The sequence below is a fragment of the Vombatus ursinus genome, unplaced genomic scaffold, assembly GCF_900497805.2.
Source record: "Vombatus ursinus unplaced genomic scaffold, bare-nosed wombat genome assembly UNPS02001419.1, whole genome shotgun sequence".
Classification (NCBI taxonomy): Eukaryota; Metazoa; Chordata; class Mammalia; order Diprotodontia; family Vombatidae; genus Vombatus; species Vombatus ursinus.
In genome coordinates, this window is record NW_020941197.1 from 21,131,108 (window position 1) to 21,154,047 (window position 22,940).

General features: G+C 37.1%; 1 protein-coding gene across 6 annotated transcripts in view; it reads left to right on the forward strand.

Moving 5' to 3' along the window:
• The window catches only part of CD96 (CD96 molecule), a 104,953-nt gene that overhangs the window by 72,544 nt on the left and 9,469 nt on the right, over window positions 1-22,940 (forward strand). For 4 of the 6 annotated variants that reach the window (XM_027867586.1, XM_027867619.1, XM_027867593.1 and 1 more), the window contains 7 exons: window positions 2,368-2,442; window positions 3,232-3,300; window positions 3,954-4,022; window positions 4,715-4,783; window positions 5,486-5,554; window positions 6,255-6,323; window positions 15,294-15,356. In XM_027867586.1, coding sequence (XP_027723387.1) covers window positions 2,368-2,442; window positions 3,232-3,300; window positions 3,954-4,022; window positions 4,715-4,783; window positions 5,486-5,554; window positions 6,255-6,323; window positions 15,294-15,356 — 483 coding nt within the window. The remainder of the gene's footprint in view (window positions 1-2,367; window positions 2,443-3,231; window positions 3,301-3,953; window positions 4,023-4,714; window positions 4,784-5,485; window positions 5,555-6,254; window positions 6,324-15,293; window positions 15,357-22,940) is intronic. The other 2 variants (XM_027867602.1, XM_027867610.1) reach the window with 2 other exon arrangements.

A 22,940-nucleotide genomic window follows, 5' to 3' on the forward strand; every position in this document is an offset into this window, starting at 1 on the left:
AGAGACTAGGGATGTTATTTTGCATTACTTTGAGCCATACAACAATTACCATGATGCTACATGTAAGAGACAGTCCTTATCACATCTATATCCTGAATTTTCTGTGCCCATATTGTATCTCTCTGTAGACATAAGCTCACTGAAGGCAGGAATTGTTTCACTTTTATCTTTGCATCTCAAGTAAAGTACCCAGGTACTTTACCGTAGTAAAAACAATGTTTATTGATTAGTCAATTGATTCTTTATTCTTTTTCTTTTTTTTTCCTTTCGCATAGAGATTAAGTCTTGGAAGAGTCCTTTGGGGTCATGTATTAGAACCCCTGAATTTTACAAAAGAGAACATTGGGTCCCAGAGAAGTGAAGTGTCTTGCCCAGGCCACAAAAGGGGTAGAGCACAGACAAGAGCTTGGGGCCTCCTGTTACACCCTGTTGAGCACACTTCTTACCATTTTACTGCCTGTCTAAAGTCATTAGGGTTTTCTCTATTTTAACTTAGATGGTTTTATTAGCTTCCTTTTGAACTTAAGAAGCATAAAAGAGTACTGAAATGGGATTCAGAAGGTCTTTCTTCTAGACCTTTTAGCAACTCTTCCACTGCTTAAATATGTGAATAACAAACTCTGAGACTATTCCCTCACCTGAAAAGTGAGGAAACTGAGTTAGATGATTTTTAAGGTCCCTTCTGGTTCTCAAAGTCCTAAGTTCTTTCTTTGTTTAAACTATTTTTTCCCTCACCACTGATATTTTAAAATAAATCCACTGTATTTTACTTGGAATGAAGGATCAATTCAATGAAAATCTCTATTCTTCCTTGGTGAAATAATTTTTAATAAAGATTCCCCCTAAATTTTAACAATAAACAAATAAAATCACTTGCATTTATTATTTTAAAGCTAAATAAATACACCAAAGCTATTATCAATTAGCTTAATTAGTACAAAAAAAAATCAGATTGTCTAGGGAAACTTTATATGTCTATCAACCTATCTAATCTTTTTTAAAAAATCACTTCTTTTCTATCTTTGGTTGAGTGAGAATTCTCTGTGGCTCATATAATTTTAAAAAGTTTTTTAAAAATAAATATCAGCGAACACAAACATTTCAATAAACAAAGAAAAGAGCATTGATAGGAACTTCTATTGTACGCAGTTTTAAGTGTATATTAAATTTAACTCACAGTTAAAAAGAAAACAACTTTCCTTGTTTATCTGTGTTCCTTTCTATATTTCTGTCTGCTCTCTTCTAAATATTTTTTGAAAATTTTTATTAATGGTATTTCCTTTCTTTCTTCTTTTTCTTTTCTTCATCTTTTGTGTGTGACTATTACTAATAAATAACCAACAAATTACTCATAGCTCCTCTCCTGATAGAAGCGCTATTGTATAACAAAGGAGTATAGTCAAGCAAAACACACTGGCCATGTCAGAAAATTCATGTCTCTGCCAAGGGGTGGAAAGGATCGTTCATCATCAGTCTTTTGAAGTCCTGATTGTTCTTTGCATTGATCAGAGACCTTGAGTCTTTCAAAGATAGGAACTTCTGGGCAACCATAGCCACAAGCAGATAAATCAGGTGCATAGTTATCAGGAATTGCATAGTTCTCTTTGAAACAGTTGTACTGCAAGTCTGGGACATAGAGGTGAAAGCAATAGTGCCTTCTGTATGTAACTGGTTTAGTTGTAAAACAGATTTTTCCTGGTCTGGTTTGATTCTAGAGTTGTCCTGGTTCCCCAATAGGTCATCTTTTATATGATTGAATTAGAGTAGACTTCTGCCAATTTTATATGTATTAGATTGAAAAGATTCTTCACCCCCAACCTCACAGTCAGCAAAGTCTTGGCAGGGGGAGGAGAAGGCAAACTTTACTGGATCCTTCATTGCTTCTAAGGTAGGACTCATAGAACCATCCACAGATTATTGCCTCCTTTTGCATCATGTATCTAAGCCTTCTTGCCTGTTGAGTAGAGTCCTTTGCATTTTGTCTTATCTCATTTATAAGGATGGTTTTCAGTGACCACAGCCCAGGACTTCTGGCTCAGTTATGATGTGACGGATCACGAATTTCGAATCTTCATTTGCCTGCTGAGAATTAGAACAGAGGAGGGAGGAGCAGCCTGGACTGGAAATTCAGTTCCAGTCCCAGTTCTATCACTCATTAGCTATGTGACCCTGTGATGGTCATATTACCTCTCTGGGCTTTAGTTTTCTCGTCTGTAAGATGAAGATGTTTGCCTAGGTAATCACTAAGGTACCTTCTAGCTATAATATTCTGTGCCCTATATTCTATGCCCTCAGGTCTATATAGAAATAATAACAAGCATAAATATAAAGAGATATAACAGTTTGGGAATTCTGTTTTGAAAACAGATTATCTCAGTACAACGACATCAACCCTGGAAGAGACAAGGTCCACTCTATCAAATCCAGACGCCACCTCCCATAGTAAGTATAACCACTGCTCACTACTTGGCTCTGAATATTTAACACACTCACCAGGTCTATAAGGAAAACAGTGTGGAGGTCTGGGCAAAAAGCCCATTTGAATAGTAGTCTTCTTTGACTATTGATATTTCTTGGGTTTCAAGTTGGAGTTATAGCCAGTAATCTGATGCTCTCTATACTGATATAAACACCTCTACGTTTAAAAAAAAAAAAAGAAAAGGAAAAAAGAAGAAGCTTTTGTGTCCTGCAGCATTTTCTATCTGTCTAAGGATTTTGCTGTTAATTTCTAACTAGTCATCACAACACTTCCAAGATCTGGGTTGATGACCAGAGCCAAGAGTCGAAGCAATTTTCCCCTCATCCTCCAGCAAAAGAGGCTAGCATTAAAACTCAAGCCTATATACTCTAACCCTTCTGCTTGTGTACATTAATTGGCTCCAGGGATGTCTGTTGCTTTAGTATAAGGCACCTTTATAAAAGGTTGACATCAATTCTTTCTAAATTCCTTGACATCTCTGGATATAGGTAGAGCTTTTTATGTAAATACAAAAAATCCAAAACAACCCACCCCCCAAATTATGATTTTACATTCTTCATCATCACCATCATCTTCATCTTGCTATTGATTCTGAGTGCTCATCTGTGATTTCATTCACTCAGCGGCTCAAAGCAACAGTTCAGATTTCTCCTGAATCAGTCACATAGAATGAAAGACTTAAGCAGGAAAATGTCACAAAATAAACTTAGGGGACAATTTTTTGTTTACTTGTTTTGTTTTTGTACTTTCAGCCCACCAGTTCAATTCCAGTGTAACTACACAAAGCTATCCAGACCATAGCGAGAAGCAAACAGAACCAAGTAAGCGCAATGATCAGTCTTAGCTCATTAACTTGCTCAGAGTGGTCTATATTATAGGTCAACTGGAACAGGAAATGAAAGGAAATCATGTAGCCCTTCCTGGATGGCTGTGTGTGTGTGTGTGTGTGTGTGCGCGTGTATGAAAGGGGAGGGGGTCTTTGGATGGGTATGGGTATGGGGGATGTACTGGCACTCCTGGAACTTCTACCAAGGCCTATCCAAAATAAAAAAGGAACCAATAAAATAATAACCGATCAGTCACTATGTGCAAAAGTTGAATGCGCGCTGCCTCCTGGTGGTTTAAGTCAATTGAGCAGAGGATGAGGGCGGGTTGCAAATGCCCCAGATATAGAGCTCTGATTGCTCTACGTCTCAGAAATATAAATGGGAATTTTGAGTTTGCTGAAAGTTCCACACACCTCCCAGGGCAAATGGTGTGCTTGAGAAGCAGAAACTCAGGATTTTGCTATTATTTTCTCTAAGTTAATATAGTACAATCTAATACAATACAAAAACAAAAACTCAAATTTCTCCTGAATTAGTTGCCATAGGATGAAAAAGCTTAAGTAAGAAAATTTCATAAAACAAACTTAGGGAACAGTTTTTTGTTTGCTTGTTTTTATTTATTTGTTTATTTATTGTTGTACTTTCAGCCCACCAGTTCAATTCCAGTGTAACTACACAAAACTACCCAGACCATAGCAAGAAGGAAACAGAGCCAAGTAAGTGCAATGATCACTATTTCTAAGATCATTGACTTGCTCAGAGTGGTCTATACTCTAGGCAAACTGGAACAGGAAGTGAAAGGAAATCATGTAACCTTTCCAAGCTTCAGTGTGTGTGTGTGGCAGGTTCGAGGTGGAGTGGGGAGGGGAGACAGTATTTGGATGGGTATGGAAGTGAAGGTGTGGGGGATTTGCGGGTATCCCTGGAATTTTTGCCAAAGCCTATCCAAATAAAAGAGTAACCAATAAAATAATGACCAGTCACTATGTGCAAAGGTTGAATGTGTGCTGCCTCCTGATGGTTTAAGTCAATAACTGAGAGAGAAGTGTGGAAAGGGCAGATCATTGAGCAGAGGATGAGGGAGGATTGCAAATGCCCCACATATAGAGCTCTGATTGCTCTACCAGTCTCAGAAATATAAATGGGAATTTTGAGTTTGCTGAAAGTTCCACACCTCCCGGGGCAAATCGTGTGCTCAAGAAGCAGAAACTCAGAATTTTGCTGTGATTTTCTCTAATTTAATATAGTACAATCTAATACAATACAAAAACAAAAACTCAAATTTCTCCTGAATTAGTTGCCATAGGATGAAAAAGCTTAAGTAAGAAAATTTCATAAAACAAACTTAGGGAACAGTTTTTTGTTTGCTTGTTTTTATTTATTTGTTTATTTATTGTTGTACTTTCAGCCCACCAGTTCAATTCCAATGTAACTACACAAAACTACCCAGACCATAGCAAGAAGGAAACAGAACCAAGTAAGTGCAATGATCACTATTTCTAAGATCATTAACTTGCTCAGAGTGGTCTATACTCTAGGCAAACTGGAACAGGAAATGAAAGGAAATCATGTAACCTTTCCAGGCTGCAGTGTGTGTGTGTGGCGGGTTCGAGGTGGAGTGGGGAGGGGAGACAGTAATGGATGGGTATGGAAGTGAAGGTGTGGGGGATTTGTGGGTACCCCTGGAATATTTACCAAGGCCTATCCAAATAAAAGAGTAACCAATAAAATAATGACCAGTCACTATGTGCAAAGGTTGAATGTGTGCTGCCTCCTGATGGTTTAAGTCAATAACTGAGAGAGAAGTGTGGAAAGGGCAGATCATTGAGCAGAGGATAAGAGAGGGCTGCAAATGCTCCCAAATACAGAGATCTGATTGCTCTACCAGTCTCAGAAATATAAATGGGAATTTTGAGTTTGCTGAAAGTTCCACACACCTCCCAGGGCAAGTGGTGTGCTTGAGAAGCAGAAACTCAGGATTTTGCTGTTATTTTCTCTAAGTTAATATAGTACAAATACAATCTAATACAGTACAAAAGCAACAACTCAAATTTCTCCTGAATTAGTTGCCATAGGATGAAAAAGCTTAAGTAAGAAAATTTCACAAAATAAACTTAGGGAACAGTTTTTTGTTTGCTTGTTTTTATTTATTTATTTATTTATTTTTTGGTACTTTCAGCCCACCAGTTCAATTCCAGTGTAACTACACAAAACTACCCAGACCATAACAAGAAGGAAACAGAACCAAGTAAGTGCAATGATCACTATTTCTAAGATCATTGACTTGCTCAGAGTGGTCTATACTCTAGGCAAACTGGAACAGGAAATGAAAGGAAATCATGTAACGTTTCCAGGCTGCAATGTGTGTGTGTGTGTGTGTGTGTGTGTGGCGGAGTCGAGGTGGAGTGGGGAGGGGAGACAGTAATGGATGGGTATGGAAGTGAGGGTGTGGGGGATTTGCGGGTACCCCTCGAATTTTTACCAAGGCCTGTCCAAATAAAAGAGTAACCAATAAAATAATGACCAGTCACTATGTGCAAAGGTTGAATGTGCACTGCCTCCTGATGGTTTAAGTGAATAACTGAGAGGGAAGTGTGGAAAGGGCAGATCATTGAGCAGAGGATAAGAGAGGGTTGCAAATGCCCCCAAATACAGAGATCTGATTGCTCTACCAGTCTCAGAAATATAAATGGGAATTTTGAGTTTGCTGAAAGTTCCACACACCTCCCAGGGCAAGTGGTGTGCTTGAGAAGCAGAAACTCAGGATTTTGCTGTTATTTTCTCTAATTTAATATAGTACAAATACAATCTAATACAGTACAAAAGCAACAACTCAAATTTCTCCTGAATCAGTTGCCATAGGATGAAAGGCTTAAGTAAGAAAACTTCATAAAATAAATTTAGGGAACAGTTTTTTTGTTTGCTTGTTTGTTTTTTTGTACTTTCAGACCACCAGTTCAATTCCAACATAACTACACAAAACTATCCAGACCATAGCAAGAAGGAAATAGAACCAAGTAAGTATAATGACCAGTCTTTCTAAGCTCCTTAACTTGCTCACAGTGTTCTACACTCTAGGCTAACTGGAGCCAGAAATGAAAGGAAATCACGTAACACCTACTGAATTCCACCTCACAAATGTAGTAATTGTGTGACCTTGGGCAAGTCTCTTAGCCTTCTAATCCTCTATTTCCTCATCTATAAAAATGAGGGGTGGGCTTGATGACCTCTGAGGTCCCTTCCAATTCCAAATCTATGACCCTAGATGTTCCCCTGATTGAATCTGTGAAAAATAAAAGAGCAGGATGGAGGAGGAACTCACCTCAGTTGGATATCTGAATTAACTTATTATTCTTACCAACTACAATAGGCGTAAAGTTCTATTGTTTCTACCTGGTACACTCTTTAAATTCAATGCCCTGGACAAAGCCTCTTCCTCATCACCTTTCTCAGAACACCAGCCAGGTTTTTTTTTTTTTTTTACCATCAATGGCCCTGGCAAAATGGAGGAACCACATGACCAGCTATGCCCAGACCAGCTATTTCCTTGCTCTAATAGCCTTTGCAAAATCTGAAACTCTGTGATTCTGTGATTCTTCCCTGCCCTAGAAGCAGTTGAGATTCCAGTCTAAAATGCTTTGAAAATCACTATGGTCACTTTTGGCATTTTCAAAATATTCTAGATGGAAAAAGGAAAAAGCTATAAACTCTTCCCTTTTTGCCTCTTCTCCCACCTGAAAACTGATTTAGTGGCATGGTAAGTAGAAAGAGTGGTGGATTTGGACAGAGGAGATCAAGGTGACAGTCTTAGATCTTTCACTTGTTAACTGTGTGACGTAGGACCAATCCCTTCACCTCTATGACCTTCACTTTCTTCATGTGTAAAATAACATTTGCACTGGCCATCTGTGAGGCAAGCATCCTATAATCTGTAAACTGCTACATAAATGTGAGTGATTACTATAAGCTACTATTAATTTGAGCTCAGAAAAATCAATCTCATACTTGTAAATAAATCCATTGCTGCAATGATAGCTTCCACTAAGTGACTTTAGAGACAAATAAGTTTCGTTGGCAATGCAGACAATATTCCCAGGGCTTTACTAGGCAAGAATAGGAGTCTCCAGCTTTCTAACTCTTGGCCTTTTTTTTTTTTCCCTGACAAGCTTTGAGGAAAAATTCCCTGCTGCAAGCTGAGCTATTTGTTAACAGTTCACAAAAACAAATTAGGATCCAACAAGCTAATATTGATTGCTCCCTCCCTCTCAAACTGTTTTTGAAACATGTTCTACTTGTTAGATAGTACTGTAATGTGGCATCTGATATTAGATGACACATTTGGCAAGATTCATGACAGGCATTGGTAATTGGATTTTTTTCCCTCCTAGTATGTTTATTTCGATAGGTTTTTGAAATGTGAAGCAGCAGGAAAAAGAATAAGAACAAATAGATTTCTAGTGAAACAAACTCAATAATAATGCTTAAGGAACATTTTTTTATGTGCTAACCAGTGTGCTGCATGTAACATTTAGTATTCTTGCGTATTAATAATTCATATTTAAAGCACTTTAAGGCATTCAAACCATTTTCCTCACAATCACTCTATGAAGAAGGTAATATAAGTATTATTATCCACATTTTACAAATGAAAAAAACTATGGCAGAGAGAATTTAAGTGCCTTGCCCATGGTCACATGGTTAATAAATGACTGATGCAGGAATAGAAGTCATATCACCTGGTTTAAAGCTAGGGCAATAGTGAAGGAGACTTTGCTGCACTCCTGGAAAACCGTCCTAAAGGTGCTCATGTTGGTGATCATGTCTAGGCAATTCACCTTGAGTCCATTTTCTCATATGTGAAAAATAAAAGATCTGCCTGGCCCAGCATGGAGAGAGTTGGCCTTGACACAGAAAGAGACATGGCTTTAAGTCTTGCCCTGACACATATTGACTGGGTGACTGATAGCATGTCATGGAACCTCTGTGTTTGAGGTAACTCTCTAAGACTGGTAAGTGGCAAAATATGTTCTGATCTGCATTGGCAGAAGAAGGTCCCCATCTGGAGCTCTCTACACCCATGAAACCATAGGTCTGCTTAAAAAATAAAATAAAATAAAATCAAGGTAAAAGTAATGTTAAACAGAAGTCACAACTCCACAAGATATGGTAGTAACTTGATTTATTACAAGAGAAAGGCACATGCATGTGCCTCATACCAAGCAGTCTACCCCACAGATAATGCCTTGGATATTTATGGGGTAACAAAAAGGGGAGGTCACATGGGAGGAATAGAGGATAATCCTCTCCCAAATGGAAAAGGCATGGAAAAAGAAGTGAGCAGTGGGGGAGGGGGAGCAAGAGGAAGCAGGAGGGCTCAGGAACTTAGGACCATGGAGGGAAGATGTTCTGCTTATCTGAAAGGGTTCCAGATGCACAAACAGTCTATCAGTCTGAGTTAGGCTGGCTGGAGTCAGGATTGCAGCTGATTCGACTTCAAGGGCATTGAGAGTCTAATAGAATTCAGTTGCAAATGATTACTGTTAAGTTAGTTCAGGGCGGGGCTTCATCTCAGGAGGCAATTCAACAAAACAAGTTCAGGAGGCCTCTTCACAGTAAAAAATTCTGAGTCTTATCCCTTTCTGTCCTAAGCCCTAGAGCACATATTTTCTCCAACAGATTACTCATCAAGTTTTTTTTTCCTCTCCTTGTTGGTTCCATCCTGCCTTCCTCCTTTGTGTAAAATAAAATGAATCTTCTCCTCAATAATCTTTGTCTTCTGAGGAGGCATGTAGCTCTCATCAGTAGCCCAGATTCCAGCTCTGGATTCAGGCTGAGCTCAGTCCTGGTTAGGAACTCTCCAAGCAGGTCTCCACTTCTCCTGAAATCTCTAACTCTCTTAGCTAACATCAGTTTCACACTTCAAAGAAATATTGGGTGCCTGTAAGATGTAAAGATTTTGCTAGGTGCTAGGAATAAGAAGATGAAGGACACAGGTTTTACTCTCAAGAAGCTTATGTCTAATTAATATGGAACAGGGTGAAGGCGAAGACATGTAAAAGAATACTTTAATACAAATACAACAAATTAATATGAGTGATATTGGGCAAGTCTCTTAACTTAGTTCAACCTCAATTTCATTGTCTACAAATGCTTTAAAGGGTTATTATGAAAATCAAATGGGATAATATAGGTGAAGTTCTTTGCAAACCTTAAAGTGGTGTATGAATGTTAACTAACATTCACTATGGTCATATTACAAGGGGGGAATATGGTAAGTGTGAAACAGAGTAATCCGAGGAATACCACTGTTCCTTTAGGGGAAGAGAGAGAGAGAGGTCAAGAAAGACTTCAAGAAGAGGAGAAATCAGAGTTGAAAACTGGAGGAGGAAGGGACTTCAAAAAACTAAAATTGGATTGAGTGGGTAAAAGGGAGACAGGTGGCACAGTGGATAATGTATTATAGCCTTAGAGAATTAACTGGGGTATTGAAAGGTGCCTAAGACCCTTGCCTAGGGTCACACAGACAGTGAAAGATAGAAGGCTATTGATCCCCTGGAGGGTCCATCCATATCTCCACAGTATAGTCATTAATCTAAACCCTTGGATCACTGGGAGAAGGCTGGGGAAGGGGGAGTCAGTGGAAGTGAGAAGCAGCGGTGACAAAAGGTAGACTCCAAAAGAGGGGCATTACAGCATTAAGATGCTCTGGTAGTAATCTAGATCTGAGTGAGAGGATTAGGATGCTAATGTAGTGCAAATGAGAAAAGGGCAACAAAGCAAAGGAATCCACCATGGGAGGAAATGCTTCCTTAGAGATCAGTGCCTAGGACCAAAGCCCCAGATGCTTCATCCTGGGGGCTGCTCAAAGACGAATGGAATTTATTTCTGAAATCCAATTCTATAAGTTCTTTTTCTTGATTTTTTTTCAACTATTTCTATGGGGGCAGCTAGGTGGCACAGTAGATAGAGCACCTGCCCTGGAGTCAGGAGGACCTGAGTTCAAATGTGACCTCAGATACTTGACACTTACTAGCTGTGTGACCCTGGGCGAGCCACTTAACCCCAACTGCCTAAGCAGAGAGAGAGAGAGAGAGAGAGAGAGAGAGAGAGAGAGAGAGAGAGAAAATCAAATGATTGTATTACTTTTACTTCACTTTACATCTATTTAACAAATATAGCTACTCAGGCCTCAATAAGATATCTACCATCTCAATCTGAAAAATGCAATTCTCCCACAAATCCAGCTTGTATAAAAGCTGGATATTGCCCATAAATCATGTTATTTTTTCATACATACATATTACAAGGTTATCACCAGTCATCTTAACCTTTGTCTTTCCACTGGACTTTGATGACTCTAGAGGGGAGAGTGAGGCTGAAGACTGCGCAGCTCTGCCCTGCTCATGTCCAATTCATGTGCCAGTCATCTCCCTTGGATGTCATTGGTCCTCATCAACAACAAAGGCACAGGGGCAGCTAGATGGCGCAGTGGATAGAGCACAGACCCTGGAGTCAGAAGGACCTGAGTTGTGACCCTGGGCAAGTTACTTAACCCCAACTGCCTCACCATAAAAAAAACAACAACAACAACAAAGGAACAACGATTATATACATATATAAACACATATTTATTCTTTAATGAAATTACAATCTCAGAGATACAGATACTACCTATGACAGTAACAGTTCATAAATTATACAGGCTTTCTTATTCTATATAACTCTTATCCACCTTTTCCTAAAAGTCCTCCGTAGAGGAGATAAATGAAGCCCTGGACACCTTCCTATGGGTTTTGTAACATCTTGTGGGTACGTGCTTATCACCTGAATTTTTCATCCATATTCCTTCCTCAACTCCTTTTCTTTGCACACATTTCTTTGATGTTATCTTTTATGCCACATCATATTGCCATCAGTAATATATTACAGATTTCTTACACCCATGATAAAGTTCTTGATTATCCTTTAGGTAACTTGAAATTTTGATTCCTTCAAGACCCTCCTATTCCATGAATCTTAGCCAAATATTACTGCCAGAATATTGGTATAAAAAAATATAATGTGTGCATGCCAAGTCACAGTTTGAGTTTTTTTTAAAGTACTACATAATTTCTCAAATGCCCATTCTCTTTCTCCTATTAAATTCTGAGTCTAAATCATTATCCATCTGCAGTATCTGTCAAGGAAATATATATTGATTGGCAAATTCAGTGAATTACGCATCCAATTACTTGTTAGAATCTAGGCAAAATACCTTTCTATTCAATTTGTTTTTGTTTTGATTTTGTAAAAGGATTGTTAGGCTCTTCTCTTGTGAGTATTTGCCAATCTCATGAGTAGGTCCTACAGTATTCTGAGACTTTCAATTATCAACCTAATGATATTTACAAATAGGATTATCTGGGGTTATGTTATCATCTATAGCCTGACTCTCTTCTATTTGAAGTCTGAGAAGGACAGTCCACAATAGCGGTTAAATTTATGTCTCTGGTTATAACTTCGTTATAACTCTGAGATATGTATATATATGTACATGTATGTATATGTACATACACATATACATATATATGTATACATATATATGTTATATATAACAGAGTTATAACTCTGGTTAAGCTTATATCTCCCTAGGTTTTTTTTTTAAATACATCACTTGGTGTTGATAATTAAAAGATCATTGAACAATATTCTTCTTATAATTATCTCTACAAAAGAATCTTTTAGAATCTTAACATGAGTCTAGGAAATACCTTTTTGGAAGAGAATCTTCAAGGCTACATGTGTTAATACATGAAATATATGTACATATATTTTACATCCAAATACATATATGTATTCGTCTACAATGACAAAAGGCACACACAATGTAAGATTCTTTAGGGAAGAAGCCATTTTTCCCATTTGTGCCTCTTCCACATGGGTCCCCTTTAGTCAAGGCTATTGTAGTTCAAAGTATTCTGTAGGCCTGTGAACACTCAAAAACGAAAGCTCAAGATCTCCTAGTGATGTCTTTACTTTTGCTCATCAGATGGAGGGCACCTCAACTCTCTGGTCATCAAAAGCAGAAAAAAAGACCAGAGGATAATTAATTCAAAACAATGTCATTTTAGCAATTTTTTTAAAGTAACAATAAAATATTCCTCCCCTGAGACATATTCTCTCACAAATGCACATGTGATTAATGGGAAGATAGTGCTTTGGAAGAGGAAAAGACTAAGTAAACACATGTGACCAGGGCACACGCATGGTCTCATGTGCCATGAAGTTATCTGCCAGAGTGTAATCTTTCCTAAACATGTGAGAATAATGTGTAATCTCTGGTGGGCTGGTCTAGAGCATTTGAGGGTCCTCTGCTAGAGCCGAGATAGAAGTCTATGGGGCTTCTTTCTGCTTCCAGCTTCTGGATTATGATGGAGCACCTATTTGGGGTGCTATCATTTCCCCATCAGCATGAGAGTGGGCTTTTTCATTTCCTTTTTTTTTACCTTAAAGACCAGATGTTTTTAATTGTTACATCTCCTTTAGAAAGATAGAAACTTTACACACCTTATCATTATGTTAGGGAAAATCCTCAGTGACATTCCCTCCCTTGAAGACAGATAGATAATAGATATATGATTAATAATGTATAGATAAATATAGAAATAGATAGATAATAAGCATTTACAAAGTGCCTACTATGTGCTAAGGCACTGCGCTAAGCCCTTTACAAATATTATCTCCTTTGATCCTTACAACACTCCTGAAAGGTTGGTGCTATTAAAATGGATTTGAACTCAAATCTTCCCCATTTCAAATCCAGGGCTCTATCCAGTGTACCACCTACCTGTCCCTTATGCAGGTGCAGGTAGGGTTAAGGTGGGGGTGGTGTCTACCAGTGGATTGAATATTTTCTCTTCCAAAAGAGACTCCAGGCCACAGATGCTAAGCTTTTTAGGATGTAAATGTTACCTCCTCCTGTAGAATGTGCATTCCTCAAGGACATGGACTGTTTTGATTTTGTTTTTGTATCCTTGGTGCTTAACAGTGCTTGGTGCAGTGTAGATGCTTAATGCATGCTTATTAATTTGGAATACAAAACATCCTCATTTAACCACTAACCTTAAGCTTATCTATTTTATTTTTACCTCAGCTTCCTGGTTACTGAGGGCAGTGTCTTTATTAGAGGCCTCACACTCTGACTTAAGATTAGAAATTCCTTGTGACTCCCTGATTAATTTCAGATTGTTAAATTGCATTGCATCAACATCTATTTAGAACCTTCTCTTCTGGAAAACTGTCAAGAGCTTTCTGGATTGAAGACCTCCTCAGTTTCTCAAACCCAATAGTTTTTTTTTTTTTGTCTCCCATGCAAATGAATGGAAAGGGGAATAGGAAAGGCAAAGAAAGAAAGAGAAAACTAAGATCACTGTCTTTCAATATATATCTATATATATATATGACTAGGAATCAACTGCTTATTATTTATATCCTTAGCACGCTAACAAGCACAGTGCTTTGTACATAATAAGTACTTAATAAATATTTATTTTTAATATGTAGATAGTAGACACAGACTGATAGACAGACAGGAAGACAAATAGACACAGACAGACAGACAGACAGACAGACAGATAGATACATAGATACATAGGTACATAGATACATAGATAGATAGATAGATAGATAGATAGACACAGATAAATAGATAGATGTGATTTTAAAGAACTCTCATTTTCAGAGTAATTTCTATTTCTAAAATACTACAGTATCTTTCTTGCCAAATGTGGGCAGTAAGCACAATGAGCTTTTAGATGTTGAAAGATGAGTCTAAAAGCCATATGCTCTACTGAGTTTCATGATATCCTGTCAGGGGAGGGTTTATTACTAATATCTCTAAAAGTTTTACCCAACAGCTAACACCTTGACTGGGGACCATGCTTTAACAATTGATCTTGAATGTCTTTTCTAGCTCCAATGGTCTGTGATTCCATGACTATACAAACGAAGTTCTAGTTAGCAGAGTAGAATTTACAGAAGTGAAATCAGTGGTGTGAGTAGCTCCTTAACTAAGCATATATGTCTCCTAAAGAAAAGCAATCATTTCCCCACCCCACCCCCTGCTTTAGTGAATGATAATTTTCTTTTAGTGGAAGAGTACTGACTCTGGAGGCAAAGAGTCTTAGTTCAAATCCTGCCTCTGACAGTTACAAACTGTACAACCCTATCCTAACCTAACCTCCTAATCTAACCTCACTGAGCCTTGATTTCCTCATCTGTAAAATGGAAGGGCTAGAAGTTGGTCTAGATGTCCTCTGAGGTCCCTTACAGCTCAAAATTTATGATTCTATGTTCTTAATCATACCCTGTTATTACATTCACCATACCAGCTTCAATTTTCATTCTGTCTTTTTATGTAAGCTCACATTTTTGAACTGACAGAAGGAATCCCTCTCTATATTTTTGACTTCCAGTTCTATAGCTCTCCCTGCTGTTCCCAGATTTTAGATGACTTTTTAAAAGTCCTTTCCATTGAACCCTTCTGGATCACCCATTCATTCATGCAGCAAATATCTGTTAAACATTTACTATGTCCTAGGTGCTGGTAGAGATGCAAAGTTTGAGCAACAAACATGTTAGAATATGCAGAAATCAAATTAGTAGTATGAGCAACTCATCAAACAAATATAAATGGGCAACAATCTAGTGAAGTAGGTAGTACAACTGTTATTATCCCCATTTTATGGATGAAAAAGTGGAACATCAAAGGAATTAAGTGACCTGACTAAGATAACACGGCAAATGTGTCAATGTCAGAATTTGAAACTAGGGCTCTTGACTCCAAGTTCAGTGGTTTCTCTACACTCTCAAAATGTCTCACTTAATACTCTTCCTGGTCAGAAAATAAATTTAGCCAAATTTTCTTAAGAAAACTTAATTAAGAAACTTCTTTCTTAGAAAAGAAAAATAAATAGACTGAGAATCTTGAACTGTTTTTCCTTTAACAGATCTGTGGGTGTTCACTTTGACCTACAACTCAACCCCTTCAGAAGCAGACACAATATTGAATGGTAAGTACTCTACAAGGATTTGGGGGTATGGTCCATTCAATGTAAGTATAGTTGAAAGTGTGGTGACATGATAAGAAGCAATGCACACATAATCACTTGAATATATTTTTGGTGGCGGTAGTCGCAGTGAAGATGGTGCTTATGAATGAATATTAAGAAGGAAAAAAACCAGAATACTCCTCAACTACTGATAGTGAAGAGTCAGAATCATCCTAAACCTTGAGTTTCTCTAGGACTTTTTCCAAAAAGGTTAAATAATATTTACTTCTCTCCCCCCCTGTAATGTGTATGGAAAACAAATTTCAACTCTTCAAAAGAAGGAAGTCAAAAAGACTTTGTTTACTTTGGTGCTCTCTGTGTGGTTTGGAAAAGCCCAATATTTCAATGAGCTTAACCTTCTCTTAAACCTGACCTCTCTTTTGTTTGAATGATGATATAGAAGCTTCTATCAGGCATTCCTAAGGGCTAGTGCTCCCGTAAGAATCCCTTAGAGTTGTTAAAATTCTGGTGGAGATTCTTTAGGTACAATGTCTCTTTTGCTTTGAATCTTCCTTTTTCCCCCTTTGGAATTAAGGGAGATTGTCGGTCTTAGACAAAAACACCAGTCAGCTCGCATTTTCCATTCTGCACAGCTGTTGGCATAGTTCATAGGTTATCTTATAACAAAGAATACATACAGTAGTTCTAGAATGGGCAGGCTAAAAAGACAGAGAGAGAGAGAGAGAGAGAGAGAGAGAGAGAACCTGGCTCTAATTCTGATTTTATAACTTGATCATGTTACAGTTGAGATTGTCAATCACATTCTGTGGTCTCAGAGGTTAATAAAGAACATCACACATTACTCCCTTCAGCACAACCAGTGAATTACCTGTAGGGACCACAACTGCCAATCTATTTCCTGAAAATTATTAGTCCCATGTCAGTAGTAGGTCTCATACCATATATTCTCCTGCGTTTGTGTTTAAATATTACGGTTTTTGTTTTTTGTTTTGTTTTTAAGTCATATTATCCGACTAGGGTAACATAAGTGTTGAATTAAAAATTGTTTTTACAAGAGAGACATAGCCTTATGGGTTCTCTGTTGGGAAACAAAGACCCTCATTATACGAGCAGTCAGAAACTGACGGTGATTAACCATTTCATTTCTACACAGGAGTATCTGTATGGCTTCCCTTTTTTCAGAGTATTCATCTTTAGCTACTAATCATCAGTTAGGTTTTTAAGGAGGGAAATTAGCTACTTTAATTTCAAAAGATTTAGAAGGGATCTTAAAAATCTCCTACTCCAACAGATTCATATATTACAAATGAGAAGACATGAGCCCAGAAAGAAATCACTTGCCCAGGCAGAAGGTTGCACAGCCAGATTTGAAACTTAATCCTTCTGACTCCAAGTCCAGAACTCTTTCCACTGCCTCTGCCTTATTACCATATCATTTAATTCATTATGAAGGCCTAAGGGACCCCAACAATGGATGTACTGCTAAGACCCAGAGAAGCAGGTTGCTGGCTGAGTGGGAAATACGTTTACCCAAGTTCAAGACTCAATTCAATAAACATTTTATTAGAAATGATGAGCTTGTTGACCTTACAAAAACTTGGATAGACTTGCATGAAATAATGAAGAGCAAAATGAGCAGAAGCAAGAGAACATTGTATTCCGTCCTCAGACACTTAACACTTACTAGCTGTGTGACCATGGGCAAGTCACTTAACCCCATTACCTAGCCCAAAAAAACAAAACAAAACAAAACAAAACAAAAAAGAGAACATTGTATATATTAAAAGAAATATTGTTTTAAGAATAACTTTGAGCAAATAAATCATTTTGAGTATTATGAATACCCAAATTAACTACAAAGGACATATGAAGGAAGATGCTATCTGCATCCAGAGAAAGAACAGATAAATAGAAGTATTTATAGAATGGTTTTATACACACACACACACACACACACACACACACACACACACACATAATTGTGTCTAATGGTAATCATCTCTAGATTGGGGGAGGGGAGAATAAAAAAAAGAAATGTATATAACTTTATTACATATATGAAAGGAATAGCAAGTTGTACATAACAGATTTGCAGCTTCATGTTCAATCACATTTTTTAGTATACTATGTTATGGAAATGCTTGTTTTATTCCATAAATTAAAAATAAAATAACTAAAAATTTTTAAAAGTTCTTGCTATGGGTAAGACACTTTGCTAGGCAGTAGAAATACAGAGACAGAAATGAAACAGTCCCTTCTCTCAAAAAATCTATATTCTACTGGGGTGGTGGAGAGATGATATTTATACAGAGAAGTAAATACAAAGTAAAATAAAGTTATTTCAAAAGCAGGAGAGTACTTATAACTTGAGGAGGAGAGAGAAGATCACAAAACATCTCTTGTAGGAAGTGGCTTCTCAGCTGTGATTTCAATACATCAACAAGAATTATATTAAATATCTATTATGCGTCAGGCACTATGCTAGGCACTAGACATAAAAAGGCCAGAAAAAAAATAAATCCCTGCCTTTTTAAGAGCTTATGGAGATCATAGATTTAAGAGCAGGAAGAGAACTTAGAAACCGGAGTCCAACCCCTTCATTTTACTGAGGTTAAGTGACTTGCCCAGAGTTATCCAACTGGTAAGTGTCTGAAATGGGATTCAAACTCCAAGAGTTGCACTCTAGCCACTATACCATGTTGTCACTCATGTTATCAAGAAAGACATGTCCAAATATGATTACGTACAAAATCTATTCAAAATATATAGAGGGCATTTTGGGTGGGAGAGGTTTTAGCTGCTAGAGGAATCAGGAATCTCACACAAAAGATAATGCTTAAGCTTGAAAGAAAACAGGTATACTAAGACACAGACATGAGAGAGAATACATTCTAGGCATGAGGACTGACCTATGCAAAACACAGAGATGGGAGATGAAATGTCATGTGTGAAGAAGCTGCCACTACTTTGATTAGGCCATAGAGTACGTGAGGGGGAATGATGCATAATAAGCTTGGGAAGATGGGTTGGAGCCTGGTTGTCAAGGTCTTTAAATGACAAATAGAGGAGTTTGTGCTTGCTCCTGGAGGTCACATGGAACTATTGAAATTTCTTGAGCAGAGGACTGACATGGTCAAATCTGGGCTTTAAGAACATCACTTTGGCAGCTGTGTGGAAGATGGATTGAAGAGGGAAGAACAAAGTCAAAGCAAGACAATAAACATTTATTAAGTGTTTACTGTATGCAAAGACTGTACTAAATGCTAGGGATACAAATACAAGTAAACAGAAAGATGTTCTCTGCCTTCTAGGAACTTATTTCTAATGAGGGAAGTAGTATACAAAATGGAGTTGAAAGGGGACAGGGAATGAAGGTACTCACCAAGGGCCTGGTATTGAAGTCCTGAAACCCAGCTGGGAGGAGAATGAAAGTTGGAAACTTTGGGCCCCTCCTCAAAATGGAGGCAACTTACTGATAAAAGAGCCTAGGGAAATGATTGCAATAGTCTTGGCAAGAGGTAATGAGGGCCTTTAAAGGAAGCCAGGTGTAAGAAAGGCATGCATTCTAGACATGAGGGACCACCTATTCAAAGGTCTGGAGGCAGAAGATGTATTGTACTGTACTATACTATACTATACTTACCATACCATACCATATTATGCCATACCATGCCATGTCATACCATACCATGCTATACTAAACCATATTAAACCATACTATACTATACTATACTATACTATACTATACTATACTATACTATACTATACTATACTATACTATACTATACTATACTATACTATACTATACTATACTATATTATACCATACCATACTATCTTATACTATATAATACTATGCTATACTGTACTATACTGTACCATATCACACCATACCATACTATACTATACTGTACTATACTGTATTATACCGTACCATGTCACAGCATACCAAACCATACTATTCTATACTATGCTATGCTATGCTATACTATAATGTGATATAATAAATACAGAAACAGATGACAAGCCAATTTGACTAGAATGAAGAGCGTGGGAAGGGTAGTAATTGAAAGGTAAGTGGAAGCCAGATTGGGAGGGGGGGGCAGGGATTTAAATGTCAAATAGAGAAGTTTGTAATTTTTCTTAGTGTAAATAGGATGTTAATTATTAATAATCTGAAGTAAGAGAATGTTTTGAAAATATGAGTTTGGCAGCTTGGAGAGGAGAAAGACTGATGGCAAAAAGACCTTTTAGGAAGCTATTGCACTAATATAGACAAAAAACAATGAAGTCATGAGCTGTAGGGTAAAGTCTGTGAGACTAGAGAGAAAAGGATAAGCACAACACACATTGTGAAGGGAAGACCAACAAGGCTTGCCAACTTATTTGATATGAGATCTGAGGGCGAGAGAAGCAAAGATAATTCCAAAGCTGAGAATAGGGCAAAGTTAAAATACTTCCTCTTCATTAACTTCTGACTGGGCTATTTAAACTCTCCAGTAAATTATGTTCACTGTGGTATACTATGGTGGTGGACTTTAGAGTCTGAGAAGAACCAGTGTTCTTCCAGTAGTGGTGATGATTAGCTTGTCTTTGTCTCCTTACTGATGTGTCCAACTCTTCATGACCCTATTTGGAGTTTTCTTGGCAAAGATACTGAAGTAGTTTGCCATTTCCTTCTCCAGCTCATTTTATAGATAAGGAAACTGAAGCAAAGAGCCCTAAGTGACTTGCCCAGGGTCACATAGCTAGTAAAAGAGTCTAAGACCAGATTTAAACTCATGAGGAGGAATTTTCCTGTCTCCCAGTCTAGCACTCTACCACTGTACCACCTTGCTTTCAGTAATAACAACTGACAAGTGGTCCGTGGACTGGAGAGAGGATTTGAGGATCGATTTTTTTTTAATTCTGTGTATTCAGTATGTAATTATTTAACCTTTATTCTATGTATTGTACCTTGATAAAACACTGTGGGGGTTATGAAAGAAATATAAAGTCCTATTCTGTGCCTTCCTAGAACTTATAATCTAGCAAAAATAACTAAAGAAAATTCAGACTCTTATTTATTTTTCCTTTTTGCTCCAATTATATTATTGAATCAGTTACATAATACAAATTAACTGGAAATTACAAACATTGATCATCTTCTCCAATGCCCAGCTAGTAAGTGGCAATGTGATCTTGGGTGAATCCTTCACCTTTCAGGCTCTCAATTACCTCATGTCTAAAATGATGGAGCTAGACTAGATGGTATCTAATGCCCCTTATAGCTCTAAAAAGTCTCTTATTCTAAACAATCCCCTTTACTTTATGCTATATACACTCATATTTCCATAGATAGATAGTTTTCTCTCCTGGGTCTTTAGTCTTATGGAAGAAAAATCATAATGTGACAATTACACTGCCCTCTATTACTACATCATTTACTTGAAGTTTCTTTTTTCAAATTTAGTTGGAAGTCTAGGTTTAAAATAAACAATTGTTTTAAAAATATATCCAAAGATAGATGGATAAATGAAACCCACAGATAATCCAAAGACCTCCTCTTTCTCATCTGCCAGATGCTGTGCTAGCCAGGGGAATATGTTGATTCCCAGGTCACAGCAAGAAGCAAAAAATAATTGCTTCAATTTTTTTTTGAACCTTTCCTTCCTCCTTTGTGAAATCAGCTAAAGGTTGGGCAGAAGGAGTGGGTCTCTTGGCCCCTCAGAATTCAGAAGTTTTTCATTTGAGTTTTGTGAAATTTTTATGTATTTCAATAACTGCATTTCAATATACATAATTGGTTTCCTTTGTAATGCTACATTTTTTTTGTATTTAAATATTTATACTGGGAAGGGATCCTTAAGTTTACACAAACTATCAAAGACGTCTAGGACACACACAAAAAAAGGTTAAGAATCCCTGGTTTAGATTATTTTAGTTCGGGTAATGAGACCCTGGATAACTAAGAAATGACTGTGAAGAAGATCTTAGCTATAACAGTAGTTTGGATCTCAGGAGATCTTTTACTTGTAGTTGATGGGATCTCTATTGGACTTTTCAAGTTCTCGAACCACTGGTGACCTTTCTCCCATTTATGACAATAGAAGATATTCAGGACATCCTGAAAGATCAGGAACTCTTTACTAGTGGTCATATTTGTCAGAGCTGGGTCATTAATTTTGGTCACGTTTCATCCTTAATTACGGCATCCTTAGACAGGATCTTTAAAGGTCCTCCAATCTCAGTCTCCAAATAACTTTCCGCCTTGATTTCACATTTCTCTTTCAAGTCTTCTGTCTGAAGGCTGAATTATACTACTCACTCTTCTCCGAGCCATTTTATCCTCTTCCATCCACTTTACTTGACTACACATTTTATTGTTCCCAGACTGCCCTGCTCCCACCCCTGATTTTTGAAATCCTCCTATCTTTCAAGACCCAGCTCAAATACCACTCTTCACTGAAATCTCCCTATCTTCCATGAAATTGTCCTATTTAGAAGTGATCTATCATGTCTCAGAACCCAAAGCCCCATTCCTATTTACATATCATTCAAATTAATTTGGTAAATATTTATTGAGAGCTTACTATGTAATAGATATTAGGTAAAATATAGGGAATCAAAAACAAATATTGTCTGCCTTCAAGCAGTTTACATTGTACTGGAGGTGGGGCAGTAGAAATGCAGCATATATACATAAGTGGTTAAGTAAAAGAAGTCACAAAGCTATTGAAAGTAATTTCTTTTTAAAATAATCTAATTTCATTAATGCTTCATTTTTATACTACCTTGATTTCCAAGTATATATTATTTTATTTTATATGTATCTAAGTGTGTATATATATATACACACACATTTATATATTTGAGTACAATATTTCATATATATTTTCAAGTATATATTTCACATATATCATATACTTATATATAATGTATTATATATACACATGCAACACATATATCTTTGTTATAAGGGATAGTTTGCTGTATAGGGGGGGTCCTTACCCACTTGGATAAGTGTGGGTGGTATGTATATATATAATATGTATATAAAATATGAACTCAGTATATATATGTATATGTGCATACATGTATATATACATATATTCAATTGTATATATGCTTGTATATACACATGCATGTATATGTATATATGCATGATATACACACATGTGTGTATACATATATAAACATGCATGTCTATATATATGGGTTTATATATACATATATATCTCCAAGTGAAGATCCACTCTCCTATACAGCAAACTATCCTTTATAACAAAGATCTTAAAAGGAGAAAAGAAAAAGTTTAACAAAGCTAACAAAGATGTCAACTATGTCTTGATAGTGTATGTACTATTTATACATCCACAGTCTTCCACCTTTGCAGGAGAGGAAGGGAGATGCATTTTTTGAACTCTTTACCAATGCCAAGCTTGGCCATTAAATAAGACATCCATTTTTAAATTTCTATTTGTTGTTGTTATAATTGTTCTTTCTGAATTTATTGTGCAGATGATCAGAATGTCATTTCAGGAGTCAGAGAGTACTAGGGACTGAGGGAATCAGTAAAACTTCCTGATGGAGGCAGAACCCAAGC